General features: G+C 40.5%; 1 protein-coding gene across 1 annotated transcript in view; it reads left to right on the top strand.

Annotated features, from left to right (window-relative positions):
- Positions 1–18,849, top strand: part of CDH8 (cadherin 8) — a 603,855-nt gene that overhangs the window by 384,649 nt on the left and 200,357 nt on the right. Inside the window, exon 5 of the mRNA XM_060787956.2 lies at positions 9,389–9,556. Coding sequence (XP_060643939.2) covers positions 9,389–9,556 — 168 coding nt within the window. The remainder of the gene's footprint in view (positions 1–9,388; positions 9,557–18,849) is intronic.

Here is an 18,849-nt window from a genome sequence, read left to right as displayed (position 1 = left end):
GAGAAAATCTTGCTTCATTTGCCTGACAAACAAGAAGTTACAGGCAATAAGCTTCTCAGAAAGAAGAGATGGCAATCCAAAGTGAGACTGACAAGTATGGCTGAATGCACATAAATTTAAAGCCAAATTTTAAGAAGCACAGGCTAAAATCCTCTACCTGGGCTAGTGAATTGTAAGTTTTATGGTCTCCAACAAATTTATTTTTCTGTTCATCTCCATTTTTTCTTAAATTATATTTGAAGGAAGATATAATTATTTTTTTATTTTTTTAGCAAGTAAAGAATCATACCATATCTTCATTATGGATGGGAAGTAAACGCTTAGCTTCACATTGAGATTATGCCATGAGCAGTTGCCAAATGCATTTCAAACATTCTGTTGTTTTTTTTGGTGTGAGACTGAGATGCTAAAATTGAGTTTTTAATCATGTTTTCTATACCTCCCCCCTCAAAGAAATGATAAAATATCTTCATGAACCTTGAGCTCCATATGTTATTGTCACTCTATGTTGACAGCACTTATCATGGGTTTGAGTAGTCAGGAAAATGCAAATGCTCCAATTAGAAATGAATTGGAGCTGTTCCGAAATGTGACAGCGGTTATCATTTCAAATAGTGTTGCATGAAGCTTGCCTGTTCATCGTGATGAGCTTCATGTTTTGTTCAAGATTAATGGTTTTGATTACACCAATTATTTCTGGTCATGATAAAACACACACAAAATAGAAATTAATGAAGAAAGTCTAGATAAAAAGAACAGGAAAACAGAGGGAAAGTTGAATAAAATCATGACACTGTATGAAACTTTTCTCACCCATGCAAATAGTTTAGAGCAGTGTTTCTCAACCTGGGGGTCGGGACCCCTGAGGGGGTTGTGAGGGGATGTCAGAGGGGTCACCAAAGACCATCAGACAACACAATATTTTCTATAGTCCAGGAGAAGAAATGTTGCATCTTTACATTCAAAAGAAGTAAATAAATATGAGACAGACAATGGTTTAGTTCACTCCTCTACCCAGAATTTAGGAGTTTAATCCAAGATGAAGACATTTTATTTTATCTTGTACATCTGGCCCACTCATTGTCACTGTGATCGTAGATGTTATTTAACATCTATATGCGACCACTTGCTCAGCTGGTTCGAGGTTTTGGGCTTGAGTGTTACCAGTATGCCGATGACACTCAGCTGGTGCTGAAGATGGAAGGCCGACCGGACTCTGTACCAGATTGTTTCCATCAGTGCCTCGAGGCTGTTACTGGATGGTTGCGTGCCAGCAGGTTGAGGGTGAATCCAGCAAAGACAGAGATCCTATGGCTGGGTTGACTGGGCTGTGGGGACATCCAGCTGCCTACCCTTGATGGCGAGGCGCTACGCCCGTCATCATTGGTAAAGAGTCTGGGAGTCCTTTTGGACCCTCTGCTGACGATGGAGGCCCAGGTCTCCGCTGTTAACAGAACCACCTTTTTTCATCTGCGGCAGGCTAGACTGCTGGCCCACTATCTGTCCAGGGACAACCTAGCTACGGTGATCCAGGCCATGGTCATCTCAAGACTGGACTACTGTAACGCCCTCTACATTGGCCTTCCTCTGTCAGTGATCCGGAAGCTCAAGTTGGTACAAAATGCAGCTGCTCGGCTTCTTGCGGGAATTCCGATGAGATGCCACATAACACCAATCTTACTACAGCTGCATTGGTTACCAATTGAGCACCGGATCACTTTCAAAGTGATGGTACTCACCTTTAAGGCCTTGCATGGTCTGGGGCCGATGTATCTGAGGGACCGCCTCACCCCCTACCAACCCCAGAGATCCCTCCGTTCTGAGGACCAAGATCTATTGGAAGTCCCCAGTGTCAAGACCTTGCGTCTAACAGCAACCAGACGCAGAGCCTTCACAGCAGTGGCACCATCATTCTGGAATACTCTGCCACCTGAAGTCCGTGCCTTGCGAGGCTTACCAGCTTTCTGCAGGGCATGTAAGACATACCTGTTTCGACAGGCTTTTAATGTTTCATATTGTTGTTTTTAAATTGTTTTAAACTGCTTTTAAATTTTGTTAGATTTTAGCTATTCTAGTAAGCCGCTCTGAGCCCCAGGGGAGTGGCGGCATATAAGTTTAAATAAACAAACAAACAAACAAATAAATAAGTAAATAAATGATTTTTTTCTCATTGTATTTTTATATTGTTTACTGTATTCTCATGTTTCATATATTTTATTGCATTGTTGTTTTGTGCTTTGGTTTTTATTTTATTGTAATGTGCTGTTGGGCTTGGCATCCCCGAGTCGCCATTCAGGAGATGGTGGTGGGGTATTATTATTATTATTAATAATAATAATAATAATAATAATTAGAAACACATCAAGATGAGTCCACAGCAGACACGCTGCTGGCTGTTGAATTGGATTTCACGTCGAATACTTCCCAAGTGTTTAGGACTGTGTGATGTATTGGCAAATAATGTGAGCAGATGCCAGTAAGGTGGCTTTCTGCAGCTGGCAGATGGTAATTTTGTTAGCGGCAATTGTGTTTAAGTGCAAGCCATGGTCTTTAGGCACTGCTCCCAGTGTGCTGATCACCACTGGGGCCGCCATGACTGGCTTGTCTTTGCAGTTCGATTTTTAAATCCTCATATTGTGTCAACTTTTCCAATTGTTTCTTTGCAATCCTGCTGTCACCTGGGATTGCAACATCAACGATCCATATATTTTTTTAACACAATTGTGAGGTCAGAAGTGTTGTGCTCCAGAACTCTGTCTGTCTGAATTCAAAAGTCCCAGAGGAGTTTGGCGTGTTCATTCTCTGTAACTTTTTCCAGCTTGTGATCCCACCACTTCTTTGTTGCAGGCAAATGGTATTTGTGGCGCAAGTTCCAATGAATCATCTGAGCAACGGTGTTATGCCTTTGCTTGTAGTCTGTCTGTGTGATCTTCTTGCAGCAGCTGAGGATGTGATCTATTGTTTCATCTGCTTCCTTGCAGAGTCTACATTTGGGATCTGTTGTCAACTTTTCAATTCTTGCTTTGATGGCATTGGTTCAAATGGCTTGTTCTTGGGCTGCCAGAATCAGGCCCCCCATCTCCTTTTCAGAGTTCCATTTGTGAGCCACAGCCATGTTTTTTCTTTGTCAATTTGGCTCTCAATTTTTCCAAGGAACTGTCCATGGAGAGTAGGCTTGGGCGGTTTCGTTCGTTAATTTCGTAATTCGTTATTAATTCGTATTTAAATTAGCTTACGATCCAATATTGAGCCATGCAGGAATAGTGTGAGGAGTAAATTAGATTCGAAACAATTTTTTCAATTTATTTTGTAATTATTTCGTTATTATTTCGAAATTATTTCGTAATTATTTCGTAATTATTTTCGCATGTCTGGTGCAAGTTTTATAGTTGTTGTTTGTTTTATCACACCAACAGTCAACAACAGAGGGAGAGGGAAGCTTCAGAAGTTCCCCCTGTCCCATTTGGAGGTTTTTTTTAGCATATTGTGCAATCGCGTCTGCCATTAACGAATCGATTCGTAATTATACGATATTTCGTAAATTTCGAAATTTTTAAAAGGAAAATTTCGGAATTCTTTTAAAAAACGAAATGCGATGGACCCCTAAAAACGAAACGAGTTTAGAAACTTTTTTTTTCCGTTGTTACCCAGGCCTAATGGAGAGCCTTCTTTTATATTATTATTATTATTATTATTATTATTATTATTATTATTATTATTTGGAGAGGAAAAGATGATAGTGTCTCTATTGGGGAGCTTGGGTCTGAACCCAATGAATCTGAATTTCATTTCTTGCCCCTTCTAAAAAAGGCCTTGTTTGCAGCTAACTTCCACATTCTGGATTGCAAGCTTTTTAATCTTTGTATAGTCAAAAATTCTCTTCTTCAGCATGTGGAAAGAAATGAGTTACTAAAATTGAATGATCACAGGGGTGCACGATTTCAGCTGTGAACCTTTTTATTATACTGTGCTGCCTAATTATTACTCTTAAAAATGAATATCAAGCTATTAGTGTAGAATTGCAAATGCTCCCACGTAAGCAGAGTCCTGCGGCTGAAAGCTCCGAAAGGATAAGCTCCTGGATAGAAGTGGCTCTCCCTCTCCATCCCTCCGCTAGAGAGAGAAACCCCCAAGCACTGTGATTTTAAAAGCCCACTGCACACTGGTGGATTGAATTTCCCTTGACACTCTTAACGCTTCACTTATCGCTAAGACGATTCCGTAACATGAACTCCTGGCTCTCTGTTCACAGACAAATGATTTCATTTAAGAAATGATTCAAACATGGGATTTGGCGAGAGAGAATTTCTTATAGAGAAGTGATGATTGTGTTATTATGAGTTTGGCTATGCCTTGATTACTGTGAACAGGACAGGTTGATCACCTAGCAACTAATGGGTAGTGATTGGCTTCACAACACAACAAAAATAAGAACAACATGCTTAACATTTTGTGTCTTGATGGCTACGAATCTCTCTCTCTCTCCTCTGCATACGAACTGGAGGAGTCAATTTTGGTTGGAGATGGCTACGGGCAATGTTCACTATGAAGTGGACAGGGACAGACATGGACAGTTTTCTACCTAGCGTTAGCATTCTTGTAGAGTCCTTATACAGTGGAAGGAGCAAATGGATTTGTAGATAAATAGAAACTTAGACAAGCTTACTGTAAATACTAATGTCTAGAAGTTTTGGTATATCTAAAAATTGGGTAGGCTTATCGACATGTTAGTATAAATATTGTATCTTCACTCTGTTCCAAAGGAAAAGGGGGGGGGGGACGACAAACAATAACCTCCATCTTTTAGAAAAGTTGTGAAAGGCGAAAAGCCCAGTTTATCATGACAGAACATAAAAGAATAACTGCCCACTTTAGATGGCAGCAATGGTGGCCAGAGGCAACTGGTCCCCTGACACAGTACTGGTGCTTTCCCATAACCAGAAATTTTATAATTATTTTTAAAGTAATGAAAATAATATATTTTAGTTCCTTATTAAGGGACAAAACTTGTAATAACTGTTTCGTGGGATTCCAGATTGGACTACTGTGGGGCTGCCCTTGAAAACTGCCCGGAAATTTCAGCTGCTCCATCGAAAAAAGAGATCAGACTAATCTGATCTCTTTTTTCGATAGAGTTGCAAGCTGGGTAGATGCAGGAAATGCCATGGATGTAGCGTACCTGGATTTCAGTAAGACCTTCGACAAGGTCCCCCATGACCTTCTGGCAAGGACACTAGTCCAATGTGGGCTAGGCAAAACTACGGTGAGGTGGATATGTTATTGGTTAAGCGAACGAACCCAGAGGGTGCTCACTAATGCTTCCTCTTCATCCTGGAAAGAAGTGACGAGCGGAGTGCCGCAGGGTTCCGTCCTGGGCCCGATCCTGTTCAACATCTTTATTAATGACTTAGATGAAGGGTTAGAAGGCAGGATCATCAAGTTTGCAGACGACACCAAATTGGGAGGGATAGCCAATACTCCAGAGGACAGGAGCAGGATTCAAAACGATATTGACAGATTAGAGAGATGGGCCAAAACTAACAAAATGAAGTTCAACAGTGACAAATGCAAGATACTCCACTTTGGCAGGAAAAACGAAATGCAAAGATACAGAATGGGGGATGCCTGGCTCGAGAGCAGTACGTGTGAAAAAGATCTTGGAGTCCTCGTGGACAACAAGTTAAACATGAGCCAACAATGTGATGTGGTGGCAAAAAAGCCAATGGGATTTTGGCCTGCATCAAGAGGAGCATAGTGTCTAGATCAAAGGAAGTAATGCTACCCCTCTATTCTGCTTTGGTTAGACCACATCTGGAATATTGTGTCCAATTCTGGGCACCACAATTCAAGAGAGATATTGACAAGCTGGAATGTGTCCAGAGGAGGGCGTCTAAAATGATCAAGGGTCTGGAGAACAAGCCCTATGAGGAGCGGCTTAGGGAACTGGGCATGTTTAGCCTGAAGAAGAGAAGGCTGAGAGGAGATATGATAGCCATGTATAAATATGTGAGAGGAAGCCACAGGGAGGAGGGAGCAAGCTTGTTTTCTGCTTCCTTGGAGACTAGGACGCGGAACAATGGCTTCAAACTACAAGAGAGGAGATTCCATCTGAACATGAGGAAGAACTTCCTGACTGTGAGAGCCGTTCAGCAGTGGAACTCTCTGCCCCGGAGTGTGGTGGGGGCTCCTTCTTTGGAAGCTTTTAAGCAGACGCTGGATGGCCATTTGTCAGGGGTAATTTGAATGCAATATTCCTGCTTCTTGGCAGAATGGGGTTGGACTGTATGGCCCATGAGGTCTCTTCCAACTCTTTGATTCTATGATTCTATGATTCTATGATTCTAATGTCTAGAAGTTTTGGTATATTTAAAAATTGGGTAGGCTTATCCCCCGGTGGCGCAGTGGGTTAAAGCACTGAGCTGCTGAGCTTGTTGATCGAAAGGTCACAGGTTCTATTCCAGGGAGCGGCGTGAGCTTCCGTTGACAGCCCTAGCTTCTACCAACCTAGCAGTTCGAAAACATGCAAATGTGAGTAGATCAATAGGTACCACTCCGGCGGGAAGGTAACGGCGCTCCATGCAGTCATGCCAGCCACATGACCTTGGAGGTGTCTACGGACAATGCTGGCTCTTCGGCTTAGAAATGGAGATGAGCACCACACCCCAGAGTCAGACATGACTGGACTTAATGTCAGGGGACTACCTTTACCTTTATCCACATGTTAGTATAAATATTGTATCTTCACTCTGTTCCAAAAGAAAAAGGAAAAAAAACAAACAAACAACAACCTCCACCTTTTAGAAAAGTTGTGAAAGACGAAAAGCCCAGTTCCTCATGACAGAACATAAAAGAATAACTGCCCACTTTAGATGGCAGCAATGGTGGCCAGAGGCAACTGGTCCCCTGACACAGCACTGGTGCTTTCCCATAACCAGAAATTTTATAATTATTTTTAAAGTAATGAAAATAATACATTTTAGTTCCCTATTAAGGGACAAAACTTGTAACAACTGTTTCGTGGGATTCCAGATTGGACTACTGTAATGCACTCTACGTGGGGCTGCCCTTGAAAACTGCCCGGAAATTTCAGCTGCTCCAACGGGCGGCGGCCAGGTTGTTAACTGGGGCTCCTTACATGGAGCGGTCAAACCTCCTGTTTAAGGAGCTCCATTGGCTACTGTTCATTTTCCGGTTCCAATTCAAGGTGCAGATTCTTACCTACAAAGCCCTGAATGGTTTGGGACCTGCCTACCTGCATGACCGTGTTTCTGTGTACGAACCCACATGATCTCTTCGATCATCTGGAGAGGCCCTGCTCGCGCTCCCACCTCCATCACAGGCACGATTGGTGGGGACAAGGGAGAGGGCCTTCTCGGTGGTGGCCCCCCGACTCTGGAACTCACTCCCCAAGGACATCAGGCATGTCCTAACTTTGGCAATCTTTAGGAGAAAACATGGTTGTTCCCGCGATTGGACTACTGTAATGCACTCTATGTGGGGCTGCCCTTCAAAACGGCCCAGAAATTTCAATTGGTCCAACGGGCGGCGGCCAGGTGGTTAACTGGAGCTCCTTACAGGGAGCGGTCAACCCTCCTGTTTAAGGAGCTCCATTAGCTACCATTCATTTTCAGGTCCCAATTCAAGGTGCAGATTCTTATCTACAAAGCCCTGAATGGTTTGGGACCCGCCTACCTGCATGACCGCATTTCTGTGTACGAACCCACATGATCTCTTCGATCATCTGGAGAGGCCCTGCTCGCGCTCCCACCTCCATCGCAGGCATGATTGGTGGGGACAAGGAAGAGGGCCTTCTCGGTGGTGGCCCCCTGACTCTGGAACTCACTCCCCAAGGACATCAGGCATGCCTCAACTTTGGCAATCTTTAGGAGAAAACATGGTTGTTCCAGTGTGCCTTCCCAGAATAAGGAAACTCCCAGCAATATGTCTCTAATTGCACTTTATTAGTGATCTAGGACTGTCTGTATGCCCCATTCTTTTCCGAAATTCTATCCTAGTTATATTTCTTCTGGTCTTGCTCAGCATTATTTTCAAAATTTTAATTATTACATGTGGCCCAGCCATAGATTTTTTAATGGTAATTTTGTTATTGTTGATGTTTACTGCCTATTTTTTTTTTGTTTATGAGTTTTATTTTATTTTTTGTATTACTGTTGTTGTTTTGCCTGATGTATTGTGGACTCGGCCTCATGTAAGCCACATTGAGTCCCTTGGGGAGATGGTAGCGGGGTACAAATAAAGTTCTTTTATTATTATTATTATTATTATTATTATTATTATTAGGTTCTTGTAGATTTTTTCGGGCTATAGGGCCATGTTCTAGAGGCATTTCTCCTGACGTTTCGCCTGCATCTATGGCAAGCATCCTCAGAGTAGTGAGGTCTGTTGGAAATAGGAAAATGGGTTTATATATCTGTGGAATGGCTGGGGTGGGGCAAAGAGCTCTCTGCTGAAGCTAGGTGTGAATGTTTCAGCTAACCACCTTCATTAGCATTTGAAGGCTTGGTACAGCTAAACAGCAGAGAGGAAACAACCAGGCACATCTTAACACCTCTCAACAGAACATTTTCCCAGGCTCAGCCAAGCCTTCAAATGCTAATGAAGGTGGTCAGCTGAAACATTCACACCTAGCTTCAGCAGAGAGCTCTTTGCCCCACCCCAGTCATTCCACAGATATATAAACCAATTTTCCTATTTCCAACAGACCTCACTACCTCTGAGGATGCTTGCCATAGATGCAGGCGAAACGTCAGGAGAAATGCCTCTAGAACATGGCCCTATAGCCCGAAAAAACCTACAAGAACCTAGTGATTCCAGCCATGAAAGCCTTCGACAATACATTATTATTATTATTATTATTATTATTATTATTATTATTATTATGGAGTTTTTTTCTGCAACTTTTTCCTCAAAGAAACCTACTTAGCCCCTAGATCAAGGGCTGCTAAACTAAGACCCATGGCTGGATGCAGCCCTCCAAGTTCATTTATCTGGGGCCCACCCTAAACTTTGGACTCAGAGCTACCCAAAGTCTTAAGTGACTTGAGGCATTCAACAACAATAATCTTAATTCACTTGACTATCGCATCAATCAAAAGCAGGACCACATTTCCCATTGAAATACTGGTAAATTTATGTTGGTTAAGATCATTCTTCATTAAAATATTGTATTGTTATTTCATTTTTTTTTGCACTTGAGATCAGATATGTGCAGCATGCAAATTCATTCATATTTTTCTCAAACTATATTTCCACCACCCCAACGGTCTGAGGGACCATGTACCAGCCCTAAGCTTAAAAAGTTTGAGGACCCTGCTCTAGATCTAACCTTCCTCTCTGTTAAGCATCTTTTCTCTCTTTTGTCTTCCAGCTATTATTAAAACTGCTCTTTCAAACATGGACCGGGAAGCCAAGGAGGAATACACGGTTGTCATCCAAGCAAAAGATATGGGTGGGCACATGGGTGGACTGTCTGGAACAACCACCGTGACAATTACTCTGACTGATGTTAATGACAATCCTCCCAAGTTTACACAAAGTAAGTGATTCTTATGGTACCCACTTTCCTTGTTGATGAATGTATTTATTTATTTACAGTATTTATATTCCGCCCTTCTTACACTAAAAGGGACACAATTCACACATATACGAGGGGTATTTTTTAAATAAGGTCCGTTTCAACATAAGTACACAACGAAAGTTTATTTCCAAAAAGTAAATTTATTTTTAGAAAGTACATACTTCACTCTATTTTTCGACATAGTTGCCAAGTTTGTTCAAACACTTTTCATACCTCTGAACCAATTTTAAAATACCCTCTTCACGAATCCTCGCTTCAACTGAAGCCACCAAATCGTCTGTAATCAAAGAAGGGCGACTGGAGTGGTCCTCATCATGGACGTTGTCACGGCCATCTTTGAATTGCCGAACCCACTTACGCACTTTGCTTTAACTCATAACATTATCACCGTACACTTCACAAATCTGTCAATGAATTTCTGCAGCAGGCAGGTTCCTTGCTGGCAAAAACCGTATCACTGAGCGAACCTCACATGCGGAGGGTGAGTTGATAGTCTTAAACATTTTTAAAGCACAGAACAGAACCGTACAGGTTAGCTTCAGAGCGGAAACTGAGCACAGTTGTTCCCGAGGCATGCCGGTACACGACGCACACATTCGTTGCGGTATGCGCGCGAACTACTAGTGTCTACAACAAAACGGACCTTACTTAAAAAATACGCCTCATAACACAAACATTCAATGCTGTTTTTAGACATACAAGACAGACAGACAGATAGAGTTATTTTGACGAATCAACAATTTTATTGATTAGCCAGTTAGCCTTATCAAAAACAGACACTGCAAACACAACATTAAACATACAACATATATCTAGTCCTCTTGAAATAAAATACAAATATACAGGTATTGATCAGCTTGAAACCAATGTAGCTTTTTAACTTAGTCGCCTGGAGGCTATGCTCAATTCTGGCCACAGGGGGTGCTGTTGCTTCATCCATTATGATGCCGAAATCTTTTGATCATAGTATTTCCTCCTTGTTCTTTGATCACCGACATTTTTTATTGTAAAATACCTCCCCACTTTAAAGCAGTGCCTAATTTCTCTACTCACAGCTGTTGTTGAACTGCTTAGGTGGACAGTAAGTTAAGGTTAACCATGAATGCATGGTAAAATGGGCCAAAAACATTGGACATTCAATCAGCTTGGATAAATGGGATTATCTCTGGAGTGTAAAAATTAAAATTTTCAGAAGCTATTCTATTCTGGAAAATTTCTATAAAATGTTTTATAAGTCCTATATGACACCTGCTAAATTAGCCAAAATGCAGCCACAATTTAAAAAACACTTGCTGGAAATGTAAACAAGCAACAGGATCGTTTTTTTCCATATGTGGTGGTCTTGCAAGAAGGCAAAAAGCTTTTGGATTAAGATCCATAAAATTATTGAAAAAATATTAAAGCTAAAAATACCTATGCACCCAGAAACATTTCTACTGGGAATAACAGACAGATCACTGCTGAAGTCACATGACAAACTCTTCACCTTGATGGTAACTGCTGCAAGAATCGTTTATGCACGAGCCTGGAAATTAGAGGAAACACCGGAAATGGAGGAATGGATCGTGAAAGTAGCAGAAGTGGCAGAGATGGACATTCTGACGGGATATCTCCAGTCAAAAGACCCTTCAGAATTTAGGAAAGACTGGGAAGCCTTCAAAAGGTTTCTAGAAGGAAAGGCTATTTCAACATGGAGGTTCCAAGACTGACTAATACAAAATCCTGATTTTCATCAAATAGTTTGACTTCCTTCTGAAGAAAGAAATGATGAAGAATCCTTTGTTGCTCTTTTGGTGTGACTTTCTTTTCCATGGTATATATGTTATGGTGGAACTCCTGAGATGTGAATATCATGTGGATGTTTATGTATGGTTCTCAAGAAACGAAAAGGAAGGGAGAAAAAGCGAAAAAAAGAAAAGAGAAGGGAAAGAATTATTAAAATAAAGAAATTAAAAGAAATATGTAATACTATGTGGACAAGCTGGAATGCTATACAATAGAAAAAAGTGATTCCTGGAAAAGTTGTATATGTTGGCATAATGCTAATGAAACATTTGATTATGGTTTTGGACATCTTTCAATTTACGCAAATTGGGTCTTTGCAGTTGTCCATGCCTGTGTATGTAAAATAGTCAGAAAGCTCTAGTCATAAGAGAGTACTTTGTTGCCTGATCCCATTCTTGTTTTCTTTTTTATTGATGTAATATCAAGATGTATTTATTATTTATTTATTTATTTACTGCACTTGTAGACCGCCGTTCTCAGCCCTAGGGCGACTCACAGTGGTGTACAACATATAAAAAACAGTTTACAATAAAGGCAATATCACAAACAACAATAACAACATCACTATCAATAATACAATTACACTAAATCATTCGCAACGTCTCATCATAGAATCACAATCCAATCTCGTTATCCATATTCCGTTCCAATCATCATTGCCAATTGTTGTAGCACTTAGTCAAACGCCTTCTCAAACAACCACATCTTTACTCTCTTGCGGAATGTCATAAGGGAGGGCGCCTGTCTGATGTCTACAGGGAGGGTGTTCCACAGCCGGGGGGCCACCACCGAGAAGGCCCTATCCCTCGTCCCCACCAGGCGTGCCTGTGAGGCAGGCGGGATCGAGAGAAGGGCCTCCCCGGACGATCTCAAAGTCCTCGTGGGCTCATAGGCCGAGATGCGGTCAGACAGGTATTTTGGGCCGGAACCGTTTAGGGCTTCGTAGGCCAACACCTTATTTGAAACCATACTCTGAAACCATCTTGATCATGAAGATACATTTCTTACCTTGTAAGGAATCAAAAAAAGTATAATACATTGGCATTTATTTTCTGCATATGATATGGGGGTGGGAGCAGCTGATGACACTATTGCTGTTAGCTAGATAGACACAATTCTAGTTAGGAATAGTTTGCATGGATTTTCCTTTGAAAGTGTCTTAAACTCGAGTGAATGGTATAATATGTTATACCTACTTTGTACAAGTTGCTGTCTACATACAGATCTAGACATGTTCCAGTATTTCTGAACGTATATTTTCTGATTATATATGAGATTGTGTCAAATAATTAATTAAAAAAATATTTAAGAAAAAAGAAAGAAAGAAAGAAATAGGAGACAAATGTTATATAGAATGTTAATCTATAAGGTTCATCTCAAAAAGGATTAATATGTAAAAGAAAATAATCCTCATGGTGGTGGGAACTATAAATGTTGTGTATGTATTAAACTATATATATAATAAAAAAGGGAAAAAAAAGAAAAAAAAAAGGTTAACAGTCATGTGCTCAATCTGACTTCATAAGCCCAGGGCTAGTGGGGTAGTGGTTTGAAGAGCTTTGGTCACTGCTGAATATGAAGTTGCCCAACTGCTCACTCTGGCCCACAATATAGGTGTGATCTGGAGCTTCACATAACATTTTTAAATGCAAGGGAATGCCACAAATTGATCCTGTGTATCTTGTGGATGCTATGGACTCTAAAACCATCTCTAGTATTCATACTTGAGCTGACATATGGTCTGTGTAGATGTGACCTAAATCTTTTCTGTGCTCTTTCATTTAAATCCCAGTTTTGTTAACTGGCTACCCCTACCTTGTGGCTACCTCTATGCATCCAATTCACCTGATCTCTGAATTCTGAAATAAATTAGTTCAGTTCATCCCATTCTGATCAATAGGCCTGGGTAACAACGGAAAAATTTGTTTCTAAAATCGATTCGTTTTTTGGGGTTTTTTGCGTTTCGTTATTTAAAATAATTACAAAATTTTCCTTTAAAAAGGTTTGATATTTACGAAATTTTGTAAATGTGAAAAAAATTACAAAACATTAATGAATCGATTTCCGAAACAATAACGAATCGATTTGTTAATGGCGGACGCGACCGCGAAATACGCTAAAAAACCTCCAAAACCTTCTGAAGCTTCCCTCTCCCTCTGTTGTTGACTGTTGGTGTGATATTATAATTTTTTTCACTAATTAAACAAAAAACAACCATAAAACTTGCCCCAGACATGCGGAAATAATAACGAAACGACCTCAAAACAATAACGAAATGAATACAGTAACGAAATACGAAGCATTTACAAAACTATTTAAAAATTCGTTTTTTTAAAAAATTGCTCCAGAATGGTTCGTTATCGTTTTGTAATTGAAAAAATTAACAAATTATTAACGAATTACGAATTAACGAAACGAAACCACCCAGCCCTACTGATCAAATCACATTGGCACAGTTAAGTTCTGGTTTTTAAATGTCAGGTTTCAGGCAACAGATTACATGTTGAATATTGATTATCCAAAATGCTTAGAACCAGAAATGTTTCAGATTTCTTTGGATTTTGGAATGAATAATGAGATATCTTAGAGCTGGGACCCAAGTCTAAGCATAAAGTTCATTTATGTTTCAAAGCTATCTAAAATATATTATGTGAAAATCATTTTATACAAAATTTTTGATAATTGTTTATGAAACAAATATTATATACAAATATTACAAAGCAAAGTTGTCACTTTCTCAGCCATCCAATGTTGGAATTTTGTATAAGTGATACTCAACCTGTACAAGTTGTTCTGTAGAGAAGTGTTCCCTATTTTATAGCCTTTTAAAATTATGTTGTTAGTTTCCAGTTGGTTTTATGTGATGCATTGTTCCTTACTGCTGATTTTATGTTGCTTTTATTGTCTATTTCTTAAGTAACTGCTTTATTCCATCAATGTTATATTTAATATATTTAACAGACGGTATACCACCCAGGGAACATGTGTCAATGAGCAATTTAGACAGACAGATAGAGAGATAGATGTTATATTATTCGGAAGTTTTCTAATTTTTTTCTACTGCATCTGGATTTCATTTATTTTGGTTAAATAAAGAAAAGACATTTTGACATTTTGAAGTAATTTACTATTCAGCAATTCTATCAAACTAATACTGCAATGCTTCTGTAGTTCTAAAGATCCAGTTTCTATTATTATTATTATTATTATTATTATTATTATTATTAGCTGTCGCCTGCCGCACATTGCTGTGGCCCAGTCTGTTGATCTGGAAAATAAAGTAATGAGAAAGTGGTGGTTTCTAATATTTGTAATTTCTTTATGCTTGTGGGTAAACAGTATTTTTTGCTGTTTCTTTGCCAGTGTTGATGTCTGGTTTGCCTACTCTGGAACATAGAATTGTCCTTTAGGGGTCTCTTTCAAATATATGATACTATATCTCTCTGTCTGTGAATCATATCTATCTATCTATCTATCTATCTATATCTATATCTATATCTATATCTTTGGCTGGATGGCTCTTTGTGAGGAGGCCTTTATTACGTTTTCTTGTCCTGATGAAGAAAGTTGGATTGGATGGCCTTAAGTATTTTCTGTTGGTCATGGGGGTTCAGTGTGGGACGTTTGCCCTGATTCTGTCATTTGTGGGGTTCAGAATGCTCTTTGATTGTAGGTGAACTGTGAATCCCAGTGACTACAACTCCCAAATGTCAAGGTCTATTTTCCCCAAACTCCATCTGTGTTCATATTTGGGCATATTGAGTGCTTGTGCCAAGTTTGGTCCAGATCCATCATTGTTTGAATCCACAGTGCTCTCTGGATGTAGGTGAACTACAACTCCCAAACTCAAGGTCAATGCTCACCAAACCCTTCCAATATTTTCTGTTGGTCATGGGAGTTCTGTGTGCCAAGTTTGGTTCAATTCCATTGTTGATGGAGTTCAGAATGCTCTTTGATTGTAGGTGAACTATAAATCCCAGCAACTACAACTCCCAAATGACAAAATCATAATTTTTGAGTGATGGTCACTCCTTGTGTTGTGAGACGTTTTGTTGCCAAATTTGGTGTGATTTCGTTTATTTGTTCTTTTGTTTCTAAGGTACTCATTATGCACAGAGCATTTATATATATATATAGATTATTATTATTATTATTATTATTATTATTATTATTCCTGTTATTTCAAGTTTTTGGAAATGCAGTACTGTCTTGTGCCACATCAGATATTGTTTGCTCTCATGGCCTTTTCAGTTGTGCTTTGGATTACTGCCATACCTTGAGAGCTGAAGGATGGAGCAAGCTCTGAAAAGACATGTGTAGTTGATGAAAGCAAATGAAGGCATGAGTAATTGGAGCTGTGGGGAAAATGTAAGAGTGAAGAAGTCTGGGTCTAGTTAATTGTGGATCTTTAATTCAAAATCCATATTTACTGCAATGGTTCCAGTGTATGTCCTGCTGGTTTAAGTTAAAATGACTTGTCATCCTGCTGAGCTATTCTGTAGTGCTTTGTAGTCTTCAGTTGAATGGATGGCATGGGAATTTTAATGAGGATTGATTGTATTTGAAATAGTGCATTCTCAAAGAATATGCTGATAAACCATGCATTATGTTAGTTTGTCTTTTAACTTTGTCGTTAAAGTCTGGACAAATGTGGCTGTTCTCCTATGTCTAGTAATGTGTTAGCTGTGATTTTATTTTATTGTTTTAAATGAAGTCTAAGTTTATGTACCTAATCATAGAATCATAGAATCATAGAATCAAAGAGTTGGAAGAGACCTCATGGGCCATCCAGTCCAACCCCCTGCCAAGAAGCAGGAATATTGCATTCAAATCACCCCTGACAAATGGCCATCCAGCCTCTGCTTAAAAGCTTCCAAAGAAGGAGCCTCCACCACACTCCGGGGCAGAGAGTTCCACTGCTGAACGGCTCTCACAGTCAGGAAGTTCTTCCTAATGTTCAGATGGAATCTCCTCTCTTGTAGTTTGAAGCCATTGTTCCGCGTCCTAGTCTCCAAGGAAGCAGAAAACAAGCTTGCTCCCTCCTCCCTGTGGCTTCCTCTCACATATTTATACATGGCTATCATATCTCCTCTCAGCCTTCTCTTCTTCAGGCTAAACATGCCCAGTTCCCTAAGCCGCTCCTCATAGGGCTTGTTCTCCAGACCCTTGATCATTTTAGTCGCCCTCCTCTGGACACATTCCAGCTTGTCAATATCTCTCTTGAATTGTGGTGCCCAGAATTGGACACAGTATTCCAGATGTGGTCTAACCAAAGCAGAATAGAGGGGTAGCATTACTTCCTTAGATCTAGACACTATGCTCCTATTGATGCAGATGAACCTAAGGATCATCTATATAAATAAAAATGTAATGTATTGTCGAAGGCTTTCATGGCTGGAATCACTAGGTTCTTGTGGGTTTTTTCGGGCTATATGGCCATGTTCTAGAGAGAGAAAGAGAGAGAGAGAGCCCCTCCGCCTGGAGGTATCTCCCACCTCTGCTCCCTCCTTTGTTTTTGCGCCTACCTTAAGGAAAGGTGGGCATCTCCACCTCTCTCTCTCTCTCTCTCTCTCTCTCTCTCTCTCTCTCTCTCTCCTGGTCCCAATGGCTGAGGAGAAAGTCAGGAGAAGAGGTGACTTTTGGTGCACATGCCGGGGTCTTCCAGCATGCCTCCGGACCCAAAGCAGACCAGGCAAGGGAGCAAGTGCAGCAAGTGTATTTACTGGGATGTATATTTCACCTACAATCAAAGAGCATTCTGAACTCCACTAATGATGGAATTGAACCAAATATGGCACACAGAACTCCCACGACGAACAGAATATATATATATCAATGATTGGTTTGGGGGGGGGGGGCAAAATACTGTTTGCTTACCATTGAAAATTACCTAGGGCCGCCTCTGGGTGCAATAGTAATGAGAATGAACTTCCAAAAAAGGTGAATAGATAATACAGAAATACTTTGAGGCTTACAATGTAAGCTCACAATAGACATTTATTATCTGTATTATGTTACCATGTATTCAATAAATTAAAAAAAAGGAAAGGAAAGGCTGTGGGATTTTGTCTTAAATAGATACTTGCTCTCACATGCTTTCAGGCCCAAACAAATAAATTGTTGTTGTTGTTCATTCGTTCAGTCGTCTCCGACTCTCTGTGACCTCATGGACCAGCCCACGCCAGAGCTCCCTGTCGGCCATCACCACCCCCAGCTCCTTCAAGGTCAGTCCAGTCACTTCAAGGATGCCATCCATCCATCTTGCCCTTGGTCGGCCCCTCTTCCTTTTTCCTTCCACTTTCCCCAGCATCATTGTCTTCTCTAGGCTTTCCTGTCTCCTCATGATGTGGCCAAAGTACTTCAACTTTGTCTCTAGTATCCTTCCCTCCAGTGAGCAGTTGGGCTATATTTCCTGACGTATGGACTGGTTGAATCTTCTGGCGATCCAAGGCACTCTCAGAACTCTCCTCCAACACCACAGCTCAAAAGCATCGATCTTCCTTCGCTCAGCCTTCCCTAAGGTCCAGGTCTCACATCCGTAGGTTACTACAGGGAATACCATGGCTTTGACTAGGCGGATCTTGGTTGCCAGTCTGATGTCTCTACTCTTTACTATTTTATCGAGATTGGACATTGCTCTCCTCCGAAGAAGTATGCGTATTCTGATTTCCTGGCCACAGTCTGCATCTGCAGTAATCTTTGCGCCTAGAAATACAAAGTCTGTCACGTCCACGATTTCTCCCTCTATTTTCCAGTTGTCAATCATTCTTGTTGCCATAATCTTGGTTTTTTTTATGTTTAGCTGTAACCCGGCTTTTGCGCTTTCTTCTTTCACCTTGATTAGAAGGCTCCTCAGCTCCTCCTCGCTTTCGGCCATCAGAGTGGTGTCATCTGCATATCTGAGGTTGTTAATGTTTCTTCCAGCAATTTTCACCCCAGCTTTGCATTCATCCAGCCCCGCACATCCTCGCATGATGTGTTCTGCATACACGTTAAAAAGGTTGGGTGAGAGTATGCAGCCTTGCCGTATGCCTTTCCCAATCTTGAACCAGTCTGTTGTTCCGTGGTCAGTTCTGACTGTTGCAACTTGGTCCTTGTACAGATTCCTCAGCAAAGAGACAAGGTGGCTTGGTATGCCCATCCCACCAAGAACTTGCCACAATTTATTATGATCCACACAGTCAAAGGCTTTAGAATAGTCAATGAAGCAGAAGTAGATGTTTTTCTGAAACTCCCTGCCTTTCTCTATTATCCAGCGGATATTGGCAATCTGGTCTCTTGTTTCTCTGCCTTTTCTAAACCCAGCTTGAACATCTGGCAACTCTCGCTCCATGTATTGCTGGAGTCTTCCTTAAATAAATAGTCTTCCTTAAATAAATAAGTCTTCCTTAAATAAATAGGACATAGCAAAATAATGTGGCCCTTGCTTCAACCCAATATTTGTGCCTGGTCTCTTTATTCTATGG

This window comes from Anolis sagrei, chromosome 8, assembly GCF_037176765.1.
Source record: "Anolis sagrei isolate rAnoSag1 chromosome 8, rAnoSag1.mat, whole genome shotgun sequence".
NCBI lineage: Eukaryota > Metazoa > Chordata > Lepidosauria > Squamata > Dactyloidae > Anolis > Anolis sagrei.
The sequence above is the reverse complement of the archived record's forward strand: the minus strand, read 5'-3'. Positions and strand labels throughout refer to the sequence as shown.